This window comes from Miscanthus floridulus, chromosome 11 (genome assembly GCF_019320115.1).
Source record: "Miscanthus floridulus cultivar M001 chromosome 11, ASM1932011v1, whole genome shotgun sequence".
NCBI classification, from domain to species: Eukaryota; Viridiplantae; Streptophyta; class Magnoliopsida; order Poales; family Poaceae; genus Miscanthus; species Miscanthus floridulus.
In genome coordinates, this window is record NC_089590.1 from 91873056 (window position 1) to 91892278 (window position 19223).

At 49.1% G+C, this 19223-nt stretch overlaps 1 protein-coding gene and 2 pseudogenes across 1 annotated transcript; all 3 read left to right on the forward strand.

Moving 5' to 3' along the window:
- The first annotated feature begins 567 nt into the window (after positions 1-567).
- Positions 568-4152, forward strand: LOC136492611 (wall-associated receptor kinase-like 8; annotated as a pseudogene).
- A 6781-nt stretch (positions 4153-10933) lies between these two features.
- On the forward strand, positions 10934-16398 carry LOC136492610 (wall-associated receptor kinase-like 10; annotated as a pseudogene).
- Positions 16399-17411: 1013 nt separating this feature from the next.
- Positions 17412-18353, forward strand: LOC136492450 (uncharacterized). The gene has a single exon (XM_066488460.1). The coding sequence runs from the start codon at positions 17412-17414 to the stop codon at positions 18351-18353; it is 942 nt and encodes a 313-aa protein (XP_066344557.1).
- Positions 18354-19223: the final 870 nt, after the last annotated feature.

Here is a 19223-nt window from a genome sequence, read left to right on the forward strand (position 1 = left end):
ATAAAAACGAATATATTACAGTAGCTCCAAAATCCAAATTTCTACAACTAAACAAGGGCTCACATTCACATCACATGCGACGAGACGCCGGGCCAGCCAGTAGCCAGTTAGCCACCGAGGCTCCTCGTGGGCGGTGGACGACCGGCGACGGCCTGGAAGTCTTCGGCATCTGTCAAATGATGTGTGACGGCACTGCAAATTCTCTGCACCCTGCTCACTATGACACTTGCCTAGTGGAGTGGTCAGTTTTTTTTTTCTTTTAGCTGGGGCCTGTTTAGTTCCCCTTCAAAACATCAAATTTTTCAAGATTTTTTTGTCACATCGAATCTTTCGACGCATGCATGAAGTATTAAATATAAATAAAAAACAAAATCAATTACACAGTTTAGACGAAATTCACGAGACGAATCTTTTAAGTCTAATTAGATTATGATTGAACACTAATTACCAAATAACAACGAAAATGCTGCAGTGCCGTTTTACCAAAATTTTAGGCAACTAAACTGGGCCCTGGCTGATTTCGCGCAGATGACGGCGACCGATTTCCTCTGCCCACCATCCCAGCTCCTCAAGCACTCCCACGCAGAAACAAGAAGAGGTTCGTTCGCAGTGAGGCTGAGCGACGATGGTTCCCATCTTCCGGCGAGCGACGATCGGATGGGTGTCACTTCAGCTCCTTGTGGTGGCAGCACTAGAAGGCCCTCCAGTAACCAAGCCCGGTTGCCGGGGGAGCTGCGGCCAAATAAGCGTGCCGTACCCCTTCGGCATCGGCGTGGCCTGCTTCCGCGAGGGTTTCGGCCTCGCCTGCGACGACACGCAGCAGTCGCCGAAGCTGCTCTTGGGCGACGGTGTGGAGGTGCTCGGCATCTCCTTGCCGGACGGCACGGTACGCATCAACAGCAACGTTTTGTTTTCAGCCTCTGACTCTGACTCTCCAGAGTTCAATGGCACATGGTCTCTCCCACAGGCCTCCGGGCCCTTCGTGGTGTCGATCAAATACAACTGGTTCGTGGCCATCGGTTGCAATATCCTGGCGCAGCTCATCCCTGTCGGCTCAGAGAAAAAACACCAGCCAAGTGCATCTGCGTCGACAATATGAACATCTCAGCTTGTTCGGGTATTGGCCTCTGCCGCACACCCATCGAAGGGTTGGCCCCTTCGTACTCTATAAAAGTTCTGCCCGTGCAAAGCTCGACGCCTACATCTCGGCTGCTGGACACAACACATGCAGCTGCGTTCATACACATGTTCGCTTCGCTTATAAGCCCACAACAAATCAGTCAACAGTACTTTCAGTCATAGCTTATCAGGCAAGGGAACATGGCAATAATTGATAAGGCATGGTACAACATTTACGGACACGACGTGCCCAGCAATATCACTTCCTTGTATTGGCCGCAGAGCGTTCCGGCAAGTGCTGGAGTGGTGGTTGGATCGAATCCGCAACGAGGACAAGGAGGTACTGCCATTCTTCCCAGCAGGGGACCGGCCTTCTCAGCATAGATGCCTATGCAGCAACAGTTTCATCTATTAGTCCGACGAGAATTATTACCAAAGACGGTGCAACTGTTCCCAAGGATACGAAGGCAATCCATACATCAGAGATGGATGCTAAGGTACTGCTTTCATGTATATTCTTGCGACCATGCATCGTAGCGTACATGGACACTAAAATGATAATTCCTCGGCTTCTGCGTATACATCCACATTGTCAGGAAGAATTTTTTATGACTTTTTGACCCTCTGCTTTTTCACCTATATAAACTTTTCCCGTTTCAGACATCGATGAGTGTTTACAGCCGGATGTTTATCCATGCCGTGGAACCTGCGTCAATGTGCCAGGAACATACAAATGCTCACCAAACAAAAGCACCAGGAGTCTTCCAGGTACCAAATACATCTTGCTTCAAAATTTCAAATAAAAGTTTTCCTTCAACGCAATAATGAACCACTGTTCTTTTAGTAATACACTAATACTAGAGAACCAGCTGTACATGAAGAGCACAAATAAAAGACTAGAAGATTGTAATATCAATACTAGAGAACCAAGCAACCAGCTGTACATGAACACAATTAAAAGACTAGAAGATTGTAGTGCTCCTATGTGTTGGCAGTAGACCATGTGTCTGTAACTAAATAAACACAAGTGTCTCCCTAACAAATACTCCCTTCTTTTTTGATATATAAAGTTTAGGACAAATATTTTGTTCATATTTAAACTAATTAACTTGTCCTAAACATCATGTATGTAAAAACACAGGGAGTTGCATAACCGCCGGTTGAATTTAGTTGCTATCGACGATGATGTTTTCCTTTTCCTATAGGTAACCTCTCAGTTACCTGCTTGTATTTTCTGCTATATATTAATAGAAACACTGTGAGTACCGGTTCGTTAAAAAAAATACCTAGGGAGTAGTAATAGTTGCAATAGTACAATTTAGTAATTTGAAAAGTAGGTCTCAAATAATGTATTTTAAATCTTTGGGTTATCTTCTGCAGGTTTAATTACTATAATAGCAATAAGTGGTTGTAATTAAATCTGTGATTGCTATTATAGTTTAATTACTATAATAGCAATCAGTGGTTGTTTTGCCAAAGGGCGCCTAGCTCAAACGGTTAGGGTGGGGGCGACGGAAAGCCACCGTGCAAGGGTAGGGGCGGGGGTTCGGAGGTTTTCTCGGCCGGGTGAGAAGGTACTTCTTCTTATTTGTAATGCTGCGGGGGCAGTCTTAACCCTGCCGGTCGAGTTTTTTTTAATCAGTGGTTGTTTTGCACTAGTATTTTCATTTTTCAGTGTTACCAAAATCTCCAAAAAAAACTTAAGCAACAAAGAGCCAAGAAATTGAAACGGAAGTTTTTCAAGAGGAACCATGGATTGCTTCTCCAACAGTTGATTTCTTCAAATGAAGATATAGCTGAAAGGACAAAGGTTTTTAGCTTAGAAGAGCTAGAGCAAGCAACCAATAAATTTGATCAGAATCGGATCCTTGGTGGTGGAGGCCATGGCATAGTATACAAAGGCATCTTAGCTGATCAACGCGTTGTGGCCATCAAAAGGTCCAAAATCGTGGTTCAAAGGGAAATTGATGAGTTCATAAACGAGGTTGCCATACTTTCACAGACTAACCATAGAAATGTGGTGAAGTTCTTTGGGTGCTGCCTCGAGACAGAAGTTCCTCTACTAGTTTATGAGTTCATATCAAATGGGACCCTATCATATCATCTTCATGGACAAAGTGAAAGCCCTTTGCCATGGAAAGACAGATTGAGGATAGCACTAGAAACTGCAAGGGCAATCGCGTATCTGCATTGTGCGGCTTCCATATCAGTGTTTCATAGAGATATCAAATCTACAAATATACTACTTACCGATACTTTAACAGCAAAAGTGTTAGATTTTGGAGCTTCAAGGTCAATTTCAATAGATGAAACAGGAATACACACTGCCATTCAAGGAAGTCATGGTTACCTTGATCCTGAATATTATTACACTAGTCGACTTACTGAGAAGAGTGATGTTTATAGCTTTGGTGTAATCTTAGGGTAACAAGGGTTAAACCGGTATTATCTACTCATTCGTCAGAAGTCAAAAGCCTAGCATCACACTTCGTGTCTGTGATAAAAGACTACCGTTTATTAGATATTCTAGACCCACAAATTGTTGAAGAGGGAGGGGCTGAAGATGCTGAGGTTGTTGCAAGGCTTGCAGAAGCATGCTTAAGCTTAAAAGGTGAAGAAAGGCCTACAATGAGGCAAGTGGAGACAACTTTTGAAGGTGTGCTAGGATCAAAGATCTACTACAGTTCTCGGGTTTCAAGGACAATTCAAATTGTTCTTAAAGATCAGACACACAACAGAAGCAAAGGCAATGAAGGAACTAGAGTATACAGCTTGGAGAAAGAGTTCATACAGTCATCTAAAATTCCAAGATGATACTTGGGTTCCATTTTGCAAACTTGGCGTCAATTATAAACTTAGAGATATAGCCTTGTGCACCTCCACAATGTTATGGTTGATGTAGAACTAATAAGTTATGCCAGTAAATAAGTGAACTTGGTTATAGTCTGCTTAGCTGGTGTATGGTGTTCATTTTGTTATGTATCCAGTATCCTGTCTTGTAGATGTGCAAATGGCACAAGCAAAGCGACGTATTTTCCCATCTTTCTTTGCAGTGTTATGCTATCCTGCTTGAATGTGTTGAGTTCTTGATACCAGTAAATTGATGCAGGGCTTAATGCTATAATAGAATCGAAGTAAATCTCGGCCTCTTGCCCAGGAGATTGCCATTCAGAGATAAATCACAGCAGCGCATGCTACCTTATACGGTTTTGCAAAAAACCAAAAAAAAATGCATCACTCAATTCAAAATGATGAAGGATGGGTCTGGTGCAAGCGGTAGAGTCTTACCGCCTGTGATACGGCGTGCTTTGCTGCGGAGGTAGTAGGGGGGCGAAGCTTGGGCGCGAGGACCTGAATCACGGCGTCGGGTTGGAGGCGCCGTGATCGAGCAGATTGTAGGGCAGAAGCCGGCAAAGGTAAGGGGGGGCCTAGGCGCCCAGGGAAGAGATTACTCTTAATCCCAGGCTGCTTTATTCAATCGTAATTATGTAGTACTTATACAAGCAATCCTCAACCGACTAGACTCTGACTTCCACAAATAACAAACTGACTTAAATAAATAACAAACTAAAGATAATAGTCCTAGATTCTAGGACTTGCTAACCGACTTGGCTTGGTGATCACGACCCAGCCTTATCATAGCAACTCCGGACTCTAGACACGGTTCCTGCGCTCGTACGTATTACCGATCATAACATCTCTCCCCTCCTTGGGAAACAGCTCGTCCTCGAGCTGGAACGAGGGGAAACGAGCACGGAACTCGTTCACCGGCTCCCATGTGGCGTCGTCTTCAGGTAAGGAGTCCCACTTGATCAACACGTGCCAGACGCCGCGGCGAAGCTGAGAACGCAGAGCACGTTCTGGACGATGAAGCAGACGACCATTATGGAGAGGAGGCAGCGCCGGTGTAGACATAGGAGGGGTGCCCTTGAAGGGCTTGAGAATGCCGATATGAAAAACGTCATGGATCCGGGCTCCCTCTGGCAAACGCAGGCGATAGGCGACCTCGCCCACGCGTTCTACAATCTGAAACGGGCCTGCATAGCGGGGGCTGAGCTTCCCACGCACACCCGGCAGAAGGGACTGAGCTGGTCGGTTCAGAAGGCGCGGGAGAACCCAATCGTCGACCTTGAACTGCAGAGCCCGGTGTCGGGCATCATAGTGCCTCTTGGCGTATTCCTGCGCCTGGAGTAGCCGGTCGCGAACTTCTGCGAGGAACGTGTCACGGTCTGTCAAAAGCCTATCCACGGTGTCAGTCCGTGCTGTTCCAGTTGTGTATGGAAGAAGGGCCGGTGGGGCACGGCCATAAACCACTTCGAATGGAGTCGTTCGGAGTGCGGAGTGGTAACTTGTGTTGTAACAATATTCAGCCCACGGCAACCAGTCCAACCAAGTCCTCGGGCGATCACCAGTGAGACACCTCAAGTACATTGCAATGGTCCGATTGACGACCTCGGACTGCCCGTCGGTTTGAGGGTGGAAGGCAGTACTCATCCGCAACTTGACCCCGGCGAGCTTGAAGAGGTCGCGCTAGACGTGGCCTGTGAAAACAGGGTCACGGTCACTTACAATGGAGGCCAGAAACCCATGCAGCCGGACTATGCCGTCAAAAACGCCCTTGCCACTGTTGCTGCTGTGTAGGGGTGACTTAAAGGGAGGAAGTGCGCCTGCTTCGAGAACCGGTCAACCACTGTCAAGATGACACTCTTCCCATGAACTCGGGGAAGGCCCTCCACAAAATCCATGGAGATGTCGGACCAGACCTGGGAGGGGACTTCCAAAGGTTGAAGGAGGCCGGCGGGGTGCAGATGCTCCGTTTTGTTGCGCTGGCAAGTGAAACAAGAACGGACAAATTCTTTGACAAGGCGACGGTCGTGGTCAACCACAAACTCCCGGCGTAGACGATGGAGGGTCTTTTCTGAGCCTTCATGACCCACGCCGTGGGCTAGCTGGAGGACCTCGGGCAAGAGTGCAGACCCTGCTGGAATGAAGACACGGCCGCCCCGCTTGATCAGTCCATCAGTGACTTGCCAGGGCTCGCCGCGTGCAGCTACCACGGAGTCCCGGAGGGCGCGAAGCTCGTCGTTGACTTGAAGCTCATGACGAAGGTCCGTGAACAGCTGGAAAGTTGGCTCGGACACGGATTGAAGCTGCAGGTCAACATCAGTACGTCGTGATAATGCATCTGCGACCACATTGAGACTGCCTGGTCGATACTCCACCGCAAAATCATATCCGAACAACTTGCTCACCCATTGGTGTTGGGGCACAGTAGAGAGGCGTTGATCCAGGAGGAATTTGAGGGCATAATGATCTGTGCGCACAAGAAACTGTCGTCCCCATAAATATGGTCGCCAGTGCCGGACCGCTTGGACGAGACCAATAAGCTCCCATTCGTAAGCTGCTAATTTGAGATGCCTAGCTGCAAAAGGACAGCTGAAAAATGCTAGGGCCCCGGCACCTTGATGAAGAACTGCACCAAAACCCGTCCCGGATGCATCGCAGTCGACGACGAAAGTCTTGTCGAAATCCGGCAGGTGAAGCACAGGCGCCGCCGAGAGCGCCTTCTTGAGGGCATCAAATGCTTCAGTGGCTGCTGGCGTCCAGAGGAACCCTTCTTTCTTGAGCAGCGTGGTCAGTGGAGCAGCCACTGTGCCGTAATTCTTGATAAAGCGGCGGTAGTAGCCTGCGAGGCCGAGGAACCCACGCATCCCGCGCACCGTGGCGGGCTGTGGCCAGCTGGTGATGGCCGCCACCTTATCCTGATCCATAGCGACCCCGGCCGCTGAAATGACGTGCCCCAGGTACTGTACTGAGGTAGTAGCAAAAGAGCACTTGGAACGCTTGAGCCGGAGTTGATGTTCGCGTAGCGCAGTGAGGACAGCATTGAGCTGTTGCAAATGTGTCGACCAAGACGGGCTATAAATCAAGATGTCGTCAAAAAATACGAGTACGAACTTACGCAAGAACGGCCGGAGCACGGTGTTCATGAGGCTTTGGAATGTCGCCGGCGCATTTGAGAGTCCGAACGGCATCACCAAAAATTCAAAATGACCTTCATGAGTGCGGAATGCTGTCTTTTCTATGTCCGCTGCGTGCATACGGACTTGATGATAGCCCGACCGCAGATCCAACTTTGTAAAGAATCGTGCCCCTTGTAATTCGTCAATGAGCTCCTCAACCACGGGAATAGGGAACTTGTCCTTGACGGTGACCTTGTTCAGAGCGCGGTAATCAACACAAAAGCGCGACGAGCCGTCGTGCTTCTTGATGAGGAGTACCGGAGCGGAGAACGTTGCTGTGCTTGGACGGATGACGCCCTGCTGCAGCATCGCGGCACATTGTGACTCCAGCTCGTCCTTCTGGAGCTGGGGATATCGATATGGTCGCACAGCCACCGGAGTCGTGTTTGGAAGAAGATGTATGCGGTGATCACAGGCACGGGCGGGAGGTAAGCCTTCAGGTGTGGCAAAAAGATCGGCAAAGGACAAGAGCAGCTTGTCCAATAGAGGGCTGTCAGTACTGGCCGTGACTTCCTGGAGGGCATTGAGGCGGCGTGTAGACTGCACGTCCCACCGAGTAGAACCAATGCCGCGCCAAAACACTCGCTTGCCGCCTCTGGTGAATGCCATACAAAGGTCGTCGAAGTCCCATAGAATCGGTCCCAGCGTGCGCAAGAAGTTGACACCGAGGACCATGTCCCACTTATCCAAAGGAATTGTGTAGCAATCAACTGAGAATACCTCGTCGGCAATACGAATGCCCACGTCATGGGCAAGACCGCGACACGCAACGCGGTCACCATTGGCCACGACGACGCCGGTACCCGGGCATGGTTCGAAGTGGATGCCCACGCGGCGAGCTATGTTCCCACTGATGAACGTGTGAGTCGATCCTGAATCCAGCAAGGCCAAACACTGGATGTCCCCAAGCTGAACAGACACCTGCATGGTGTCTTCAGTCCGGATCCCGGCGATAGCTGACAGGGAGATCGTGGGAGTTTCTTGGCCCGCAAGTTGTGCCTGGTCCTCTTCAGCAGCCGTCTCAGGTTCGTGGACAATATAATCAGCAACTTCCAAAAAAAAGAGACGCGCACACTTATGGCCCTGGACATACGGCTCATCACAATTGTAGCACAACCCGAGCTTGCGGCGTTCTGACATCTCCGCCGGGGTGAGGAACTTGAAGGCCCGCGCTGGAGGTTGTGAGGACGAGGCAGCCTGTGACGATGCACCACCGGGAGGAGGCAAGGCCGGCTGTCCCTGGCCCATGCGGCGAGACGGTCTGTTCGACGTGGCTGGAAGAGCAAGTCGCGATGGCGCGTTGCGGCGCTCATAGGCCCGTGCCAGGCGCATGGCGCGGTGCAGATCCTGGGGCTCATGAAGCTCAACGTCGACGCGGATGTAGTCCGGGAGCCCCCCTGTGAACAGCTGTGCTTGTTGGACCGGATCCAAGCGGCCGGCATGTGCTAACCACGCCTGGAACGCCGACATGTAGGAGTCGACGCTGTGGGTGAAGGGAAGACGAGCGAGGTCCGCCAGGTGGTTGGTGGACAAGGCCGGCCCGAAGCGCTGATGACATAGAAGCCGGAACGCGTCCCAGGACGGGCGGCCAGTGTCGCGTTCCATGATGTAGTACCACTGTTGAGCATCGCCGGTCATGTGAAACGAAGCTAGCCAGACTTTGTCCGTCTCTCGGGTGAGCTGGCCGCGGAAGAACGCCTCACAGCGGTTCAGCCAACCAAGGGGGTCTTCTTTGCCGTCATAAGTAGGAAAAGTCAGCTTGTGGAATCTGGGAACTCCAGCGCTCTCCCCATGATCTTCATGAACAGGCTGTGGCCGGTGCGGTGGTGTATGTACCACAGTGGCTGGGGACATGACGGCGCCGTTCAGGATGGCCGACATGGACGGCAGTGGCGACGGCGAATGCGGGAACGGGATAGATTGGATCGGCAGGCCCGTCGCCGGTGGCTGCAATACAGCGACGCTGGAAGTCACAGTCGGCGCGCCGGATGCTGGAAGCGCCGACTCAGCCGATGAGAGCGACGGCGAAGGCAAAATCTCCGAGATCACCGGCCCGGGCGCCGGAATCCCGCCGTACCCCGGCATGCCAAGGAGTAGAGGCTGGGAGTATGGAAGGGGTGGTGTCGCCGATGGACCGGGGCGGCCTTCGACGGCCGTCAATCGCAGAGAGACCTCCCCCAGCTGACGCTGCATGCCTTGCATAGCGAGGGTTAGCGCGGCGAGGCTGTCCTCGACGGAGGGCTTGGGAGGGGCCGGCTGTGGTTGGAACGGCCCAGAGTTGGCCGCAGATGTGGATGGCACAAGCGGCCGGGTGGTGGCAGCGGAGGCGGCGGTGGTGGGAGGGATGGCCGGTGCTCCAGGACCAGACGTAGCCATGAACGCTGATACCAGATTGATACGGCGTGCTTTGCTGCGGAGGTAGTAGGGGGGCGAAGCTTGGGCGCGAGGACCTGAATCACGGCGTCGGGTTGGAGGCGCCGTGATCGAGCAGATTGTAGGGCAGAAGCCGGCAAAGGTAAGGGGGGGCCTGGGCGCCCAGGGAAGAGATTACTCTTAATCCCAGGCTGCTTTATTCAATCGTAATTATGTAGTACTTATACAAGCAATCCTCAACCGACTAGACTCTGACTTCCACAAATAACAAACTGACTTAAATAAATAACAAACTAAAGATAATAGTCCTAGATTCTAGGACTTGCTAACCGACTTGGCTTGGTGATCACGACCCAGCCTTATCATAGCAACTCCGGACTCTAGACACGGTTCCTGCGCTCGTACGTATTACCGATCATAACAGCCTGCGACCGGAAGGTCCCGGGTTCGAGTCGCGGTCTCCTCGTATTGCACAGGCGAGGGTAAGGCTTGCCACTGACACCCTTCCTCAGACCCCGCACAGAGCGGGAGCTCTCTGCACTGGGTACGCCATTTACTCAAATCAAAATGATAAAAAAAAATAACTGGCAGCAGGACCGGCCATATGTTGAAATGCACCCGAAAAAATAAGGGAAGGGGCCTCCCTGTTCTTCTCACCCAGAAGAAGAAAGCAGAGGTTTCTCAAAAGAAGAAGAAGAAGAAGAAAGCAGAGGAAAATTAATCTTCAGCAAAATGGTGTGGCCTCAGAACTCAAATTGAAACCGTGAAATGAAAGAGACTCCACGCAACCAGGCTGATCAGCTATGCGTCTGGCAGCCATATGTTGAATTGCAGTGCAGTTTTTTTTCCCCTTTTAGCTCTAACTATTCCTTTTTCTGTTGGCTGGGAATGTATAACCAGCATCTAAACCTGTTGTAAATGTTGTTTTCACCCCTACTTAATGCAAAGGCAGAGCACCTGCCGTTTCATGCTAAAAAAAGATCGGCGATTCGGCGTTCATCATTCACCAGGGTTCATGAGGGACTCAGCAGGACGTTTACAATGGGAAAAAATGCCCAATATTCGAAACCAGCAGCTGCCATTTTGATTTTTTTTTAGAATAATAGGGACAGACCCCTGTTCATGCCAAAGCCATTTTGAATTTAAGCACAATGTCGTCGTGGCGTTACTGCAGCAAGTCAGCTGCTTCAGAATTCTATACGGCCTTCTTTAGTTCCACCCCAACTTCCAAAAAGTTGCTACAGTACTTGTCACATCGAATGTTTACGGCCCGTGCATGAAGTATTAAATGTAGACGAAAAGAAAAACTAATTGCACAGTTTGGTGGGAAATTACGAGACGAACGTTTTGAGCCTAATTAGTCCATGTTTAAACACTATTTGCCAAATAAAAACGAACATGCTACAGTAACCCCAAAATCCAAATTCATGGAACTAAACAAGGCCTATGCTGTTGGATAGCCATAGTCATGACATCACCTTCGAAATAATTTCTCCAAAAGAAAATTCTTCTCTGATACGCGGGATACGTGCCGAACTGTCAGCTTCCCCGTTCCATACGGCACGGCGGGTTTTATAATCCAACAAGGCAACAAGAAGCGGGTCTTCAGCCGCGGCGTTTCCCTCATGCCAAGGACTGGATTCTGGAGCAGCATTCGCAAGATGGAGCTGCTCTCCTCTAGCCGTTCCACGGAAGCAAAAAAGATCGTCGCGCCAGCGTTCCACCTGCTGTTCATAGCAGTGGCGGCGGCAGCTCCAGTGGCGTTGCCCGGCTGCCCGGATACCTGCGGCAACATAACCTTCCCCTACCCTTTCGGCACCCGCCACGGCTGCTTCCGCGAGGGATTCAACCTCACATGCGACGAGACGGCGACGGGGCGGCCGCCGAGGCTCCTCGTGGGCGACGGCGGCGTGGAGGTCGTCGGCATCTCTCTCGCCGATGGCACGGTGCGGATCCACACCAAGATGCTGGGCGTCGCTCCCGGGGAACTCGAGCTCCATACGGTTCAACGGCTCGTGGTCCGCGGGCGTGATGGACACGGGGCGCCTCTTCGTGTCGACCACGCACAACCGGTTCGTGGCCATGGGGTGCAACTTCCTCGCCACCCTCGTCGTCCATGGCGACGACGACGCCGCCTCGGGCAACGGCAACTACGTCAGTGTCTGCGCGGCGCTGTGCGCAGACGGATCCGAACTGGGCGACACCTCGTGCTCCGGCGTTGGCTGCTGCCAGACGCCCATGGCCGCATCCGCCATGGAGCTGTCGTACGGAGTCCGGCTCAGTGAACTGGCCGTCCAGAGTTCCGCCAGCTTGGCCTCGAGCTTAGGAGCGCTGTTCATCGCCGAACAGGAGTGGTTCGTCAGAAACGCGACCATTCTGCAGCTGGACTACTCCGGCGAGCCACAGAGAACCATCGATACGTGGGTGGTTCCACGGTGTTGGAGTGGTCGCTGCTGTATAGCAGCCGTGATTCGGACCTGTTCTTCGGCTCGGATGACCCCAATAATAGCATTGGAATCAGATGCATAAGCCTGAATAGCACCATGGTTGAAGACGGCGTTGCTGGAAGCAATGTTGGGCGGGCACGGTGCAACTGTTCCAAAGGATTCGAGGGCAATCCTTACATTGCTAATGGATGCCAAGGTACTCCTTGCTGCTGAGTTCACTCTTTTTTCTTTCCAAACAGTAGCTATAACAAGCTAGACATTTTAGTTTTTTTTTATAGGGTAATCTTATATTTGTTTTTTTTATATATATATCGGGTAACCTGAATGTCCACCAACGACCACATTGTCCCCGTGTTTCAGCGAGTTTGAGACGTTAGCATTCTGGGCCTGATAGGCCTCCTAAAGATGGGCCTAAAGCGGGAAAGGCAGGCTGTGGCCTTAGGGATGAGCCCGTTTTAGAATTTTCAATTTCCGATTAACTAGGTTGGGCTTGGGCATACTCCCTCTGTTCCAAATTATAAGTCGATTTGACTTTTCTGGTATATCTATTTTGGTATGCATCTAGGTATAACGTATGTCTAGATACATAGCAAAATGGATATATCAAAAAAGTTAAAATGACTTATAATTTGGAATGAATGGAGTATTTGTTAACTTTTCTAAATGACCTTTAAGGTAAGTACAATGGTATTGTCTCGTGAGACGACTTAAGAGGTAACATGTACAATAGTTTTTCTTTTAAGTTGTCTCATATTAATTCTAGGGTCCTCAATCTATGCATACAACAAAGAATGTTTATGAGTTTTCATGACAACAACCACTTGTACAATGTTGTATAAGTTGTCTCGTAGTCCTAAATTTTAGCTTATGAGGTAGTTGCTTCGCGAAACAACCACCTCTTACTCTTACCTCCATCTCTCTCTTCCATGTCACCAAAAATCCGATATGTCACTGCATGGGACAACCTATGAAACTGCTTACGTGTATCAATGTACTTGTCCTTAGATTGACCACAAAATTCATTTTTCTTCTATGTTGACAGAATTTTTAGTTACTCGTGACTCACGACTCATGAGATCTTCCATCCATTTTTTCCCTTTTATTCTTTAGAACTATCCTTTAGAACTTCTTGCGGCACTCAGCTCAAATTATCTCAATTCATTGAAATGTGTCTATTGGCCTTATTGATTTTAACGAGATGTGTCACACGCCCCCACTATAATACATATACCGCCAGAAGAATATTATTAAGTTTGGACAAATTCTATTTAACCCTCTCAACTATTAACATTTATCCATTTTCATCCCTTGATCTAGAAAACGAGATAGTTTACCTGTTCAAAACATAAAAAATCATTTAAATAACTCCTTGTGATGCATATTACGTGGATGATGACACGTTTGTGAGATAACAAAGAACACGAAACACTATATATAACTCCCTAACACATTGAGGGTTGATCACATAACCCCCCTAATTATAAGACTCAGTATTGTGTCCCTTAAAATATCTATCTTTCAAATGAACCCCAAGACAGTTTTCTAGGGCTATTTCGCCATGGTACCTTGACAAACTAGCATGACAACAAATGTTTGCATGTAGACCTATTTTGTAAGTAGGTACTCCCTCTATTCTAAATTATAAGTCACTTTGACTTTTTAGTTCATCCATTTTACTATGTATTTAGGTATGTTATTATATCTAGATATATAGCAAAATGGATGTACAAAAAAAGTCAAAACGATTTATAATTTAGAACGGAGGGAGTACATTATTTTTATCTTTACCATGTGTCCTGATTTCTCCCCGCTGCCTCCCTTCCTCTTCTCTCTCCATCCTACCCCACCTCCCATGAGTAGCTCGCGACCCTCCACTGTCTACTTTTGGTGTGTTCGGCTGCTCTAATAAGTCGGCTTATGAGCCAATTTATCAGTCATGGTATAAGATTTTTCTCTTCCAACAAACCAGCCGTACAAATCAGCACAAGCGGCTTATAGACCAGCCAAACACGACCTTTACCTCCCGATGCTCCTTGACGGCATGGAGCTTATGCACCATGTCTGCGCGAACACCATCCCCCTCCCTATTGTTTTCTCCTATCATGGCTACGTCACAAATGAGTCCCTTCGGGCCTTCCCTCATGCCTCCTGGTCCACACCCACCTTAGCAAGCCATTAGGTTCGCCCATCTTATATACGGGCTTGTATTCCAACATGGGTAATTTGTTAGGCCAGTATGATAAGGCACGGTGGAAATACAACCTTGCAAAATCATCATGAAATGTTATAGTCGACGGGTAATCCTTACCTTAGTGATGAATGCCAAGGTATATGCCACTTTTATACTCATCTATCTCTCTTTTGTTCGTCGTAAGAGTGACCTTGTTCTTAGCAACAAATAATTAAGTCATGCTAGTCAACGTGTTTTTAATGTTTTAGCTTATAATATTCATGTGAAGGAAAAAGTCCAAAATACTATCCTCAAGTATGCCCTACGTCCAAATAACACCTTAAACAAATGTTTGGTTCTTTTTAACCCTCAATTATTTCAGTTGGTCCAATTTACCCCTCAACAAGATTTGTCTTTTTTTTTGTTTCTCCACATTTAAGTTGGTTTTTAGTTTCAAACTTTATGAGGGGATATTTAGAACCATAATTTATGTTTAAAAATATTTCAAACATTTGTATCATTATTTGATAGGTTATGACATATAATAATAAATTAACACTAGAAATATAAAATTGTATTAAACATAATGATATAAAATTCGTATTATATTTTAAAAAATAATTTATGGTATCCACTATCGCCTCACAAATTTAGAAATTAAATTCAGCTTGTACATAGAGAAATAAAAAAAAGGAAAATCTTGTTAAGGGGTAAATTGGACGGACTAAAATAGCTAAAGGGTGTAAACTGAACCAAACATTAGTTTAGGGGCTTATCTAGACATAAGCAATACTTGGAGGTAGTAATTTGGACTTTTCCTATTCATAAATGCCAAGATGTGAAAGTGCATTTTTTGAAATACCTTTCTTTTGATCCTAGCAACCATTATCCTTTTTTATATATTTTTTCAGATATGGACGAGTGCCAACAACCAGATCTTTACCCATGCCATGGAATCTGCATCAATTTGCCAGGGACACACCGATGTTCGTCAAAGAAAGGGATCACTAGCCTTCCAGGTACAAAATACGACTTCCTCTTGCTTGAAAAGAGGTTTTCCCTGTGGCCACGAGGATAATCTATCATGTAGTGCATTTCTTCAGTTTCAAGAAAAAACTATTCCTTCATGCTATTGCAAAGTATGGGCATCTAGATCAAATTAAGGGGTAAAAGGAAAAGAAATAAAAGATATCGACAATAATGTAGTGTATTTCAACAGTTGACCTTGTGTCCCGGAATTAAATAGATCCAACGAAAACCTATTTTCATGGTCCAGTCACTCTTTCGAAAATATTGTATGCCACTTGTATTGTATTGTAAATCCTCGGGTTGAATTCTGCAGGTTTAATTACTATAATAGCAATCAGTGCTGGTTTTGGCCTATTGTTTTCACTTCTTGGTGTTGCAAAAATCACTAAGAGACTCAAACAACAAAAGGCCAAGAAGCTGAGAGAAAAGTTTTTCAAGAGAAATCACGGATTGCTTCTCCAACAGTTAATCACCTCAAATAAAGATATAGCCGAAAGGTTGAAGATTTTTAGCTTAGAAGAATTAGAACAGGCAACAAATGATTTTGACCAGAAACGCATCCTAGGAGGCGAGGCCATGGCACGGTGTACAAAGGGATCTTATCTGATCAAGGTGTCGTGGCTATCAAGAAGTCCAAAATTATAGTTGAAAAGGAAATTGATCAGTTCATAAATGAGGTCGTCATACTTTCACAAACTAACCATAGGAATGTGAAGCTATTTGGTTGTTGCCTTAAAACAGAAGTTCCTTTGTTGGTATATGAGTTCATATCCAATGGATCTCTATCGTATCATCTTCACGGCCAAAGTGAAAATCCTTTGTCTTGGAAAGATAGACTGAGGACAGCACTGGAAATTGCAAGAGCAATCGCATATCTACACTCCGCTGCTTCCGTATCAGTTTTTCATAGAGACATCAAATCTGCAAATATACTACTTACTGATATTTTGACAGCAAAGTTATCAGATTTTGGAGCTTCAAGATCAATTTCAGTAGATGAGACAGGAGTACTTACAGCTATCCAAGGAACTCATGCTTACCTCTTACCTTGATCCTGAATACTGCTATACTAGCCGACTCACAGAAAAGAGTGATGTTTATAGCTTTGGTGTTATCTTGGCAGAACTACTAACAAGGGTTAAGGGTGTGTTTGGTTGAGCTGTGGCTGTGGAAAAAAGCTGTTGTGGGCTATGAGCTGTGGGAAAGCTGTTGTGGGCTGTGAGCTATAGAAAAGTTGAAGGCTGTTTAGTTAAACAAATATAAAATATACCTTCTATCTTTATCTCTCTTGAAACAACTATGGAAGAGCTTTTTATTCCACCAATTTCGAAAAGCAGAAAGCCAAAAGCCAAAAGCAGAGTCAAACCAGCTTTCAAAACAGTACTATGAAAAAACAGCTGCTTCTAAAAAAAGCCACCTGAAAAAGCAGCCCCTTTGGTTGTGCTTCTAAAAAAGCCACCTGAAAAATCAGTTTTCTCTTCTCATTCATCAGAGGGTGCAAGCCTAGCATCATTCTTTGTGTCGCTGATAAGAGACAATCGCTTGTCGGATATTCTAGATTCACAAATTGTTGAAGAGGGAGGGACCGAAGATGCCAAGGTGGTTGCAAGGCTTGCAATGGCATGCTTAAGCTTAAAAGGTGAAGAAAGACCTACAATGAGGCAAGTAGAGACAACACTGGAAGATGTCCAAAGCTCAAAGGTCCATAACAATTCTCGGATTCCAATAGTGAGTCAAAATGTCCCAAAAGTTGAGTCACACAACGGAAATAAAGGAAGTGAAGGTACTAGACTCTTCAGCTTGGAGAAAGAGTTCATACAATCATCTGAAATTCCAAGATGTGTTATGACCGGCATCCAGTACTCCAGGCGAAGGCCCAGCATTGACTAGAGGATGCCGGCGGGTTAGGGGGCTCAAGGCCCATATTTATCATATTTTACATAATAGTAGAGTTATTTTCTATTATTATTCAGAGACATATAAATACATGTAAACTCTATTGAGGAAAGTAAGTAGAAACATATTATTGTTTCCGGCTTCCTTTAGGGAGCCGGGAGATTACCTTGTGCCCTAATCGCCTCTCCTCTTGCCTCACGCTCGTCGCCAGCCTCCACCCGCGAGATCACGGCGCCCCGCCGTGGTCCATCGCGGTTTAAGCCTCGACCCCCGATCTCCCACCGCTACAACCTACGCTCGGTCAGAGGAGGAACCTCGGTTCCTATCAGCTTGGTATCACAGACCTTGTCGATCATGGACACCCCCGCTGTCTCCTCCGCCGCGCCATCGCCGGCGATTCCGCCGGTGCCGACCACCTCCACCGCGCCCCCTGCTACGTCGGCCGTTCTGGTGGTGCCGCCCTCCCAATCCTTGACGACCACTGTCGCGCCGCGGCGGGTGTTCACGCCCGAGGAGGTGACGACCTCCATCGTCAATCTCAGCCATGGCGTGAAGGAGCTACAGGACATGATGAAGGCGTTTCTGAGCGGCCAGTACGTGGTTCAACCACCGCAACCGTCGCATCCTCCTCCTCCTCTGCTGCCGTTGCCCTCATCCGTCTCGGTGCCGCTAATCACCTACCCCTACGGGATGCCGACGGACTCCATGCCGTCGCCATCGACCTCCGTTCAGCCGGCGGTATCCCAGGTCCCGATCCATATGCTGCAACTTCCGCACTCGCCGTCGCCGATTCCGGCTTGGGCCCTTGGATCTTCGGCGGCGCACCACTCCATGACCGCGCCGCTCTACTCCTCGACGCCGCCTCGGACCACCATCCCTCAAGCTCCATCGACGGTCGCCCATGGGGGACCCTATGCATCAGGGACCCTGTACGGCGGCGTGGACGGGACGCTGTTCCACGACACCAGCGCCTCCGTGGCGGCCTACGCGGCCGTGCCACCTGGGGCCGACCAGGAGGGTCCCTACGAGCGCCCTCCGCAGGCCATGGGGGGTGGTTTCGACCGCTTGCCGCCCAAGACGCATCACCTCGAGTTCGCAACCTATGACGGCTCGGAAGACCCTCTGAATTGGCTCAACCAGTGCGAGCAATTCTTCTGGGGCCAACGATGGCCGGCCTCCGACAGAACGTGGATTGCGTCGTACCACCTCCGGGGCCTGGCGCAAACCTGGTACTACGCCCTCGAGCAGGATGAGGGCATGCCTTCTTGGGAGCGCTTCGTCGAGCTGTGCCGCTGATGCTTCGGACCGCCAGTGCGCGGTACTCGGCTGGCGGAGTTGGGGCGCTTGCCGTTCCAATCTACTGTCCAGGAATTCGCCGACCGCTTTTAGGCGGTGTCCTACCATGCACGTGGCGTCTCTACCAAACAGAAGGCCGATCTCTTCGTCGGCGGCCTTCCCGAGTACATTCGGGTGGATGTGGAGATGCGCGATCCCCAGGACATCCAGACGGCCATGTACTTGGCATGGGCTTTCGAGCGTCGAGCGGCGGCCATGCCCACGGCGCCACCCCCGCGGGGTGCCCGGCCTCCACCTCGTCCCGGCCTGCCCTCGCGTGCCCCGCCACCAGCAGCGGGGGCTCCAGCTCAGCCAGGCGCTGGCCCCGCGGGCGGGCAGGGCGCTCCTCCCGTGCGTCAGTTCCATCGCCTCACCCCGGCGGAACAGTTGGAGCGCCGCCGTCAAGGGCTGTGCTTCAACTGCGACGAGCCCTATGTCTGTGGCCATGTGTGCCCCCGGCTGTTTTACCTTGAGTCTACGGACTTTGTCGACGAGGAAGCCGGGGAGGTGGCTGCTGCAGACGCCGACGTAGCCGCCTTTCTAGATGAGCCAGCCGGCCAAGGAGTGGCCGGCGATGCAGCAGACGCTGCTAACGCCCTTGTCGTTTCTCTCCATGCTGTTGCAGGAATCCGCCCGCCCAACGCCATGCTGCTCTCCGTCACCGTCAAAGACGAGAGTTTCCTCGCCCTCCTCGACACCGGCTCCACTCATAATTTTGTCCAAGGGGCTGTGCTGCGCCGTTTGGGCCTGTCTCCAGCTGGTGGTGACCACCTCCATGTCACGGTGGCCAATGGTGAGCACGTGGCGTGCGAGGGCATTGCTCGGAACGTG